Source organism: Nelusetta ayraudi, unplaced genomic scaffold (genome assembly GCF_046127955.1).
Source record: "Nelusetta ayraudi isolate G7.1 ecotype Tasmania unplaced genomic scaffold, CSIRO-AGI_Nayr_v1 ptg000052l, whole genome shotgun sequence".
NCBI lineage: Eukaryota > Metazoa > Chordata > Actinopteri > Tetraodontiformes > Monacanthidae > Nelusetta > Nelusetta ayraudi.
This window is the reverse complement of record NW_027466102.1, coordinates 4,829,172-4,840,120: the sequence shown is the minus strand read 5'-3', so window position 1 is coordinate 4,840,120 and position 10,949 is coordinate 4,829,172. Positions and strand designations below refer to the sequence as shown.

The 10,949-nt window shown below is 42.8% G+C and overlaps 1 protein-coding gene across 1 annotated transcript; it reads left to right on the top strand.

The window, feature by feature from the left end:
- The first annotated feature begins 385 nt into the window (after positions 1 to 385).
- On the top strand, positions 386 to 10,382 carry lrp11 (low density lipoprotein receptor-related protein 11). Its single transcript, XM_076037830.1, has 10 exons — positions 386 to 1,239; positions 4,421 to 4,578; positions 5,874 to 6,015; positions 6,435 to 6,560; positions 6,687 to 6,863; positions 8,755 to 8,922; positions 9,209 to 9,265; positions 9,359 to 9,451; positions 9,538 to 10,049; positions 10,093 to 10,382. The coding sequence occupies exons 1-9, from the start codon at positions 657 to 659 to the stop codon at positions 9,690 to 9,692; spliced, it is 1,659 nt and encodes a 552-aa protein (XP_075893945.1). The 5' UTR covers positions 386 to 656; the 3' UTR covers positions 9,693 to 10,049; positions 10,093 to 10,382.
- Positions 10,383 to 10,949: the final 567 nt, after the last annotated feature.

The window sequence follows — 10,949 nt, the reverse complement described above, 5'->3', positions numbered from 1 at the left end:
GGGGCACACAGCGGTGGTGGCTGGCAGTGCTATTCCCCCCCCCCCCCCCCGTTTTTGAAAACACACTTTTGTACGTTTACGCGTCATCTTGACATTCAGTGGGTATGAAACGAGTTGAACTCACTTGCTAATAAAATCCAAAAGTAACTCCGCATGCAGCTTTGGTGGCCTTGTTGCTAGCATCACATTTACGACCAGCGCTGACCGGAAACTACAAACCATCCTGAGATTTTGCCGCTACGACGTCATCGTCTCTCATGCATAGAGCCTATTTGACCAAGCAAATAAAGGCGGAACAGGTGCGTTTTCTCACCGCCCACCATATTTATTTTTTTTTTATTTTTTTTTTTCACTTGTTGTGACGTCAGCAGTTTGCGCTCGGTGCAGCGGCTGGCTCTCGCGCCCCTGCGACCTCCCTACCTCCCGCCCTCCTGCCTCACCATGACAACGACGGATCGGTAGCATCGTCAGAGGGCGACCCGCATCTCCTTCGCTCGTCACTTAAACGAGGGAAGAAAAAAAAAAAAACAACCCCAGAAACGGCCTCTAATGAGGGTGAATTATTTCGGCTATTTACTTCAATGTAGGAAGACGACACACGGGCTGTGTGGAGCCTCACGCTTCGGGAGCAGCCGTGCGACGTTTACGTAAACAACATGGCTCTCGCTCCGCAGCATCCTCTGCTGCCGCTGCCGCTGCTGCTGCTGCTCGCCTGCGTCGCGTTGCTGGCCGCGGTCGCGCCCGTCGGCGCTCGCACCTCGCCCATATCCGACCTCAAATCCAAAATCACCGGCGTGGAGGAGCTGCTGGAGGAGTTCCGCAAGCAGCTGCAGCAGGAGCAGGCGTACAAGGCGGGCGACGCGGGCGACTCCTGCGCGGGCGACTTTGACGGCGTCCGCGAACGCATCATCCAGACCAAGGCCTCCATCGAGCAGGGGGCCGCCTTCCTGCTGGCGCCGGACGGGGTGAACACCTGGAAGGAGTGCCTGCACGCCTGCTGCTCGCAGCCCCACTGCACGGTGGCGGTGGTGCAGGAGGAGCAGAGGCGGCAGCCCGGCGAGAGCATCAACTGCTACCTGTTCAACTGCACCTACAGGGGCGAGCACGTCTGCTCGTTCGCGGAGCAGCAGGGCTTCACCTCGTACAGCCGGACGAGCAACGCGACGCGGCGGGCAGGACACCTCCCTGTTTCATCCAGCGGCGCCGCCAAGGCGGCCGACGAGGGGGAGAAGACACAAGGTGGGACAGACAGACAGAGACGTCAGTGGCACCCAGTGTTGTTGGGATTACTCCATGAAAGTAATCCAGCTACTGCTAGTTGATTACTCCTTTAAAAAAAAAAAAAAAAAATCTACTTCTTTAACTACCTTATTTCACAAGTAATCAATTACTAAGTACTTTAGTTAAAAAAAAAAAAGAAGATAAAGTAATAATTTCTCAGTGCTTTGGAATGAACTTTATTCAAGTGCAAATTTTGCAATTCCAAATAGCTTTTGTCACTGTTAGAACTCTTAACATGAACGAATGTTTGCCATCTGAACACAAACTGCACATTTCAACTCCTGTACAGCACTGGTGTCTTTTTCACAGCCCGTATTATTAAAATAATTAGAAGCACAGTAGTTGAAAGATATTTACCGTGCAGAGTGCTGCCGACTTACTTGCAAACATGGCTTTCAACAATTTGTGAGGTTCGACGCGGATATTTTTGAAGTTGAGAACGTACAACGAAACACAATATTATTTAATTTAGATGAGATGAACTGGAAATAATGTTTGTATTTCCAGCATATCAATGACGTTGCATGCACGGCCGCGTCATCAATCTGCAACATGGTTGTTTTTCTAAATTTCAAGACATTTTGTGGAATATGCTAAATATTTTTGGAAAAAGTAACGGGAATCATTACCTGATAAAGTAATTATGATGTAATTGCCAGTTTTGCCACAGTAATCCCGTTACATTACCCCATTACTCAAAAAGTAGTTTAATTACAGTAGTGCAGTACTTAGTAGCAGATTACTCGCCAACACTTTTTTTTGGTGGCACCAAAACCAGAGTATACCCTCTAGAATAAACTAGACTGTAGTTTATTCTGGTCTATAAACTAGACTGTAGTTTATTCTAGTGGGTATTCAGTGACCTATGTACACATCTGTCCGGCAGCAGCCACTGTACACTGTGTACAATGTACTGTCATTTACATCTGGACTTTAACTAACTGACAAACAGTTGAAGTATAGAAAAAATGAATAAATATCACACTTATTTAGAAAATATCCAGTGTCGGAAATCAAGTGTAAAAAGTGGTGCGCGCACACACAAATATATTCTTTAAAGCGGCGCTTAAAGCAGTTGCTGACTCTCAAACAGCTCAGAACATAAAATATTCTATTAATCTGTTTCAAACAGGAAAGTGAACGTTGTGTCAAAAAAACCCAACATACTAATACGTATCATTACACTTTTCTTAGTGGTTGTACGGTCATTTGGGAACCTTTTCTAGTGGTCATGCAGCGTACACTGTACCTGCGTATCACCCAGACTACACCACTGCTTGAAATGTCTACATGACTGTTTCTATTCTTCGAATGTTGCTGTTTTCTATGCGTTCAACGTAACCTTAAAACAATTGGCCTATTAAAATCTTGATGACGATCAAGTCAGGTCTCAAGTCTCTGAAATATATGTGAAAGGACATGAGAGTCACTCCTTTTGGCCTGCAGTCGTGCTCTGTAGTTCAGTCACTGCGGGTAAATGTAAGCAAATTTATCTTGACATTTGAGGACATGGAAACCTTGTGGGGGTTTTTTTTGTTTTTTTTTCATTTGTTTGTTTTCAAATTTTGGAAAAAAAAACATTTTTAATTGAAGGTCAAAGCATTTGATGGGCAGTAGAGCTGCACTTTACATCTAATAATTCCCATAATCATGGTGTCATTGTGCACTTGCAATATACTGCACTAATTGCCTGAAATCACAGGGAATTGTTGTATCGGCAAATTAAATTCACCAGCTGCCCGCACTTGACATGACAATGTGAATTGGTAGCTTTTAGCACATGTAGCTGAGCATTTAGTGCAAAGCACAGGCGTGATGGCCCGTCAAAGAACTGTACTGTACTACAGCATACCTAGACACCTGGGTGCGTCTCCATAGAACAATGTTGCTGTTCTATGGAGATATAATCATTCCTTCCGTCAGCGTCCGCATGGTCCCCGCACTCTCTGGGCTCTACATTGGCAGCCTGCAATGAGGCTTCGGCATCGTGATTTGTGATTTAGCATTCGACTCAACGCACATCGCCGTCGCAACATTCCTCACACCTAACGCACGCCTTGGCGTGCATTCCTATTGTCGTGCAGCCCTAATGGGTTTTGGGATAAGCCAAGTTAATCCAATGCTTTCTGATACGTTGAGCTTTTCTGTTTCTTTTTTTCTTCTTTTTTTTTTTTTTTTAATGTTTGCCACGAGCAGCTGCGTCTTATCTGGACAAAAGCAGGCAGGGTTGGGTTAATGATTTCCCTTTGAGGCTCTCAGCCAGTACAACAGCACGAGGACCCTGAGGCCAGCAACAGGTGTTGATAGGGTGATTGTTATCGCATTTCTTTTCCTTTTGCTTTTTGTACTGCTGATTTTCCTAAATGCAAAAACTGTACTAAAATGCTGGCGCATCCCTGCATGGGATAGAGAGTTGAAATTCGGGATGCAAATTGTCGATTCATTCATTCATCGTTATTTGATTGACCTCATTGATCGATTAACGATTAACGATTTTTTTTTTCTGAGAACCTAAATTTCACAATGGAAAATGAGCAAGGAACACATTTTTTAGCCCTTAAATAATGTTGAGGGTCCAGGGTCCAATATGACCCATTTTTATATTAGATAACAGTGAAAACACCCTAAACATTTATCCTCTGACTTTAAGTTGACTTCTACTGGGTCACATTTCCATTTATTTATGGACGTGTTCTACGTGTTCTACGTATATTATGACGTCACAGTGTCTACAGGTGAATTGCTCTTTCCTGCCACTACACTGTTACAATGATATTAACTACCCGTGTCAACAATGTTCAATTAAATGCAACTAATGTAATTTAATCGATTAAATTCTTAATCAACAATTAATCGACAATCGATTCATTGTTAACATCCCCAGTTGAAATTATAATTTTTTTGTTTTGTTTTTTAACTTCACTGTTTAAAATATAAAATGAATTTGAGTAAATTCAGAAGAAATACAGAAGCATCTCGACGTGGCCTTAATGATCATTTATGATCATATATTCAGATATTAAAAATATGAAAAGTAATTATCCCATCATTGCAGTACGAATACTGTCAATGCCCAGATGCTGTTGATGAGCTCAACCGTCAGCTGATGCAGTCGGCTCTCCTCTGGTTGGTCACGCAGATGTGGACGAGCCCCCCCGCAGCGACGCCGGACAGGACGTGGTGATCCAGCTGCCCACCGACTGGGCCGTCCTGGACGGGCGGGACAGCGTGGACGACCACAGCATCAGCCACTACGAGTGGACGCTCATCAAGGGGGACACGGCCATCGGCATGAAAGTCAGTGTCCGGCCTCACCCAACGCACCAGAGTTGCAGAGTCCTGAGCCGATAAAAGAAGCGGGCAGGGCCAGAGACGGAGTCGAGATGAAAGCCTGCGCAGAAAGCAGCATTGTCTTCTCCCTGCAGCAATCGCATGACTCCAACATTTGGATTTGTAATAACTTGTTTGTGTTAGTTAAGTCAACAGAACCCGGCAAATTGTCACTTTGCCAGCAGATATTTTAAATGTAGGAAAAAGCTGTGAAGCAAACACCCCCTGAGACAGACTGCAGGTTCTGTTTAAAATTCACCCTAATTGATGCTTTTGGTATTTGTAGTGTTACTGTTGTAATAAAAGTAGGTAATTATGGGCAATATTAATACTCTTTAATTCCTCTTGGAAATGTTTCAGAATAATTTTAACCAAAAGTAAAAACTTGTTAGCTGGATGCTGATTACTACAGGAATGTCAATCTAATCTGAGGTTTGTTTATGCTCAGATAAAAAAATATATATATAAAAAATAAAATAGAAAATACCTCTCCTTTCACTCCTCTCCTGGAAGAGAAGGACTATGATATAAATAGATATGACTGCAGCTATTTTGTGATCTGGCTGAACTGCCAGAGCTGTTATGTAATGCGGCTGCAGCAGCACACCAGTTACAATGATTACATTGGTTGAAGTAACAAGAAGTAACTATTTCATGGAAATGTAGTAATTCATCTTAGGGCTGTTGTTTGATGTTGTTTTCATGGCAGTAAGGTGATGACACGCGCATTTATTTGCTTTCCAAAATTTGAAAAAAAAATAATAATAATTTGAATGAGCTTTATTTGTACATCATCAAATCATGAAGTTCAGAGCATAATTTCAGGGCATCGCGCTCTTTAAAAAAAAAAAACATTTGTTCTCACTAAGAACGAGCACTCCAGCCACAGTGATAAGGAAGAGTGTCTTTTTGAAATGCGAGAAATCTCACAGGGATAAAAATAAGTGTGACAGCCGGTGTTATGCAGCAGTTGTAGGTGGCTGCAGCTGTATATCCTGGACCTGCTGCTCCAGGCTCGACATGACGGAGCAGCACAACTCCAGCAGCATTCCATTAAATCTTTATAATTAATTAATGAAGGTGAAATTGGACTTTAGTTCTGGAAGGACTTCTATCCATCCATCAATCCATCCAACAAAGAGACAAACAAACCGTGCACTCTCACATTCGCACCTACGAACAATCTGTTTTATTTCCTTTTTTTTTTTTTATCCTTTACACTCCGTCATCGCGTTCACGTGCCTTTGCCCTGCGTGTTCCAGGCGACTCATCCCGGGCTGCTGAAGGTCAGCGGGCTTCAGGAGGGCGTTTACACCTTCAAGATGACTGTGACCGACGCCGCCGGCCAGAAGAGCTCCGATGACGTCTCCGTCACCGTGCTGGCGCCGAAACACCAGGCGGAAGGTAAACGGCGTCCTGACGCTGTGAAGTCAAGGTGTATGTGTAGTCAAAGTGTATGGATAAAAGAGGGATGCATATGGAGCAGACGGGCTTACTAAGTTCAGACTTGCAATTGTCAATTTTCATTTATTGCTGTATATTTAACCGTTTCATTTATTTTATTTGCTCTCTCTTTAATTTCTAACGATCACCACCCTTCTTTTTATTGCCTGGATTCTTAAGTTCCCACCGTCTTGGAAACTGCATGGGAACACCGCAATGGAGAAAGAGTGCGGGCGAATTCCAACGTGTATAACCCACTGTTTCCCAAATCAAAGAGTTTCATAACAACAACAAAAACAACAGGGTTGTCTTTGTAAGAGCGATTGGTCAGTGATGGCTTGATTGATTCTCAATGTTCTGGGTATTTCTTGCGCCCGCAGTTTGTACCGGCCACTGTTCAAACTATCAGTTCATGTGCGACGACGGCTGCTGCATTGACATCACGTACGCCTGCGACGGGAAGCAGCACTGTCCAGATCGCTCCGACGAAGACTTCTGCTCAAACTGTGAGAGCGCCTTGCCACTACCCTACCCCCCCCCCCCCCCCCCCCCCTCCACAACGGTTTAGTCAAAGGGATGAACTGGAAATGCCTGCAAAACTGAACCGTCGTGTCACTTTTCGCTGGTTTCAGTCGACAGCAACAGGAAGTCGGTGGCCCACACGTCCGATCTGTCGAGCCTTCGTCGGCCCGGAGCCCAGACGCAGCGGGATGAGGATGACGCTGGGCCACAAAAGACCGTGGACAGACCTCAGGACAGTAGCAAGACTGTGCAAAGCGCCAGTCAAGAGGAGACTCAGGTCAATCCAGGTGTGTTTCAAGGGGGTTTTGTTTGTTTGTTTGTTTAATTTTGGTCAGACAAACAAGTATATGATATATGAGCTACTATATACTGACCGAAAAGACCAAAAAACACAAAGCAGGTGCACACAATATACTCAAAAGGTCCCAGGGCCGTTCATTAACACCCCTTTGTTCAGAATTCTGTTTTATATTTCCGAATAATTGTATTTTGAAATATATTATCAGACCTACTCAGCGTATTTAATTTCTATCACCTTCTTTTGTTATCCGTCATTGTCCTAAATTGGTTCTTGTCATTTCATTAATCTTAATGCAGCGTTTCTCAACTGGTTGATCGCGACCCAAAAGTGGGTCGCTGAGCTGTTTAGATTGGGTCGCAGCTTCGTGGGCAGTTTTCCCCGCTTTTTTTAAGGGATTTTAAAATATATATATGTTTTTAAAAAGAAAATGTTGGTCACTTTATTTTGTGGGGCACACAATAATATTCAACAATTTCAATAATGGATTTAATCAGACTTGATAGAAAGTGGGCCTAGTGTTTTTATTTTTGTGGAATAAATTTCATGATAAGGAAAACAATGTGGGTCCTAAGACTCCACTACTTGAGAACCGTTGTCTTAGGGGTTCTCGAATCACCCTCTAAAAAAAAGCAATAAAACAACTTAGTATGTAGCAAAAGTTGCTCTGCAGTCTGCAACTCCTTTTGCTTGTGCTGCGCTTGTTAAATAACATGCCCGACAGGGTGATCCTCCACGAGTTGGTCATTAGTGCAGCATCCCTATGCAAAGTTTTTTTTTTTAAATATGGACAGGGAGGCAGATGGAGACCCTGTAGGCAGCCATTGAGTCTTAGCACTGAGCCCAGAATGCCAGTGAAGCCACAGGGTTGTTCTGCACTCCCTGGGAAAGCAGCTCTCTCCCTGCTGGAACAAAGCTCCTCTGTCCCCACGGCCATACGATCCCAGAATCAGAGCGAGACTGACCAAAAGGTTTCCTTCCTCTTCTTCTTCTTCTTCTTTTTTTTCTCCTCCTCCTCCTCCTCCTTCTCCCCTCTACTGGTGAACAACCACAGGTGCCATTGTTTAGAAGTAGGAGGTATTAAAAAAAAAAAGAAAAGAAAACTGGACACTGTTTTTCATGGGAATTTGTGTCAACATCACTTTCCAGTAGACACGGAGCACCATTAGAATTCTGTCTGAGTCCTGTTTGGCTGGTGCTGCTGAAGCTGACAGCCGGTAGCAGCGACCGGAGAGCCAGAACTGAAGAGACGTGGCACAAAAACAAAGAACTGTGAGCCGTTGGAAGCTGAAATATGTCGGGTCCAGTTTCACACTCGCATGCAGTAGCCACAGTATTTAATCGCAGTGAGCACTTTGAAATGAACTTTATATGTGCGCCAATAGACTATGAATGCCGGTCACGACTGCATATAGTGAAAACACAGCAGAGTTTGTGATGCATGTGTTTAAATAAATCTTATTTATTTATGGTGGTTCTTAGTTTATATATGTTTTATTTTTATCCTAGTATTTTATTTCATTATTTTGCTCATACCAACCTTACGTGCAGCAAACTTTTATTGCATACCAAATAGAGAACCTTGAGCATTGCAATGTCAAATAGCTTATTTCTCTAAAAGGTCAATTGTGCATTGTCCCCCTGCAGACTAAACAGTTCAGAGTTTTAATAATTCCAGGAAAAGTCTGCCAGAATTTGGCTGATTTCTGGCAGAAACAGCTGAAACAATAGATGTCCAGCACTAAGATTCTTTCATTCTATAACTTATTCATGTTATTTGTGTATTTTATAACTTGTTTTAGCTACTACCACAATGTAAACACATTGTACATTATGTTTTTAATACAAAGAGCTGATCTTGTCTGTCTCTTTGTCTTTAGGCCCATGTGCTGCGGCTCCGGTTGTTGGACCCTGTAAGGGAACCTTCCCACGCTGGTACTACGACCAGCAAGCTGGAGAATGCAAACACTTTCTCTATGGAGGCTGCCAGGGCAACCACAACAACTTCCTCCAGGAGTCCGACTGCATCAGCGAATGTATTCAAAAAAGTGAGAATCTAACATCAACATTTTTTTGTTGTTTGGTGCTTTTATTTCTCTAGGAAAATTGACAATTTCTTTATAGTACCATATTATTTTATTCCATACTATTAATACTTTATATTACATAACTATATAGTTTAAGATGTTGGATTGTGGGCAACCTTGCCATTAAAACCCATTCATATGACAAAAACTCCTGACTAAAAAAAACTGACCGAACATGAACAGGATGAAAGGATTAAAAGTCCATTTGTTTGTATGTAACAATTCATTGAGATATCTCTCGTTGCAGGTCCAGCTTTCAAATCAGCGACTGTGACTCCTCCGGTCACCAAACAGACTGACATAGGTAATACTGCCAAAGCCAAATTCTTGCTTTTAAAACAAAATGTAACTCGTGTGTCGGAAATGGCGCTGAAATGTCATTCGTGCTTTTTGGCAGCTGCCCCTAAAGTTTCCCAAAGTCAAGTGCATACGGGCCTCGCCGTCTCCAAACCCTTTCAAGCAGTGGGAGGACATCCGGCACCGGAGTCAGGTCAGACCCACTTACACGTCAGCGTTGGGTGCGCGTCAACCGACTAAGCTGCATCCGTTTGACACCTCCGCCGTTTCCTCTCGCAGGGGCCATCCTCCCTCTGGCTCTGGGCATCGTCATCACCGCTCTGCTGCTGATGATGATCGGCTGCCGTCTGAGGCTCGTCCGACACAAGCTCAAGAAAGCCCGCCCACTCACAACAGAGGAGTCTGATTACCTCATCAACGGCATGTATCTGTAGCCAATCAGGCGGAAAGGACATCGAAGAGATTGGGACGTTGATGCCGTCACTAGAGCTTGACGCAAGACTCTTTCTTTTTTTGGTTTGTTTTTGGACATTCTTTTCATCTTTCCTTCTGTCGTGTCTTTCTAATTTGTCCTCCTTTAAGGGTGGAAACGTTGTTGACTGTTTGTGAACACGGCTACACAGAACCCTGCGGACTGGTTAATTTGCTGCTGCCCTCAAAGCCAGAAAGACAACATTAAGGTCATGAATTTATCCTAATGTTGTCCTTGGAAAACTTGATTGTGAATCTGTATCTTAAGATTTTAAGACCAATAATACACACTTAATTTTTAAAATGACTTCTTAGATATTGTTACTTTGACATGAAGCCTGTTTCATTGTTTATTTTCCCTAGAAGTGTAGCAACAAAATTTGTTTTTGCAAATGGGCAACACTGACATGCCATATTTAGTCTGGATATTTAAGCCTATTTAAAAAATACCTGTTTGAGTGCCTGTTATATAACTAAAAGTAAATCTGAATCATACAAAGCCATAGCAAATTGTACTTCTCAAATTCACTTCCTGAGGTTTGGTTACTTTTTGTCTTCAGCAAGAAGTTTAGTTTGTGCTTTAGCTGGGCAAATGTATTCCCTCAAAGTGTAGTCTTTCGTGTCAGATACTAAAGTTTATTACATATCAAAAACGGTGGTGTGGTCTGGTGTGATGTGCGTTTTACTATTTAAGTTTGCCATTAAGTTTTCAAAAGTGCGGTATGTAAAATTGCGCCATCTTGTGGTCAGGTTTCTTTAAACGTCAAAAAGGTCACGTCAACAACAAGCGAGTGCGGCTCTCCATCTGAATATGACGTTCCTATATACACACCTATTCCAACTATTGTTTGCCAAGTTAGTAAACTTTAGATTGTCGTCACGCAACTGAGACAGTGTAAAGATTTTCCCGACACTTGTAGCATTTTCTTGCTAACATTATATTAGCTTTATCTCTTCATTTTGTATAAAATTCAGGAAGTTTGTTTTGTTTTGTTTAATGACATTTTCTTTATTCTATTGGTTAGAGAGCGTAGCATGGGTAAAAAAAAACATACATGCATGCATATAGTATGTGCATGTAGAGAGAAGCAGTTCGGTGCTAGCTGGCTATATGCTAGAACTTTCTTTTAAGTGTTCTACAGAACTGCGAGTCTTAATATCCGCTTTGTTTCACATTATTCCTCTGCTCAAATTCATAACTCAGTAATTTCTTTGTAGTT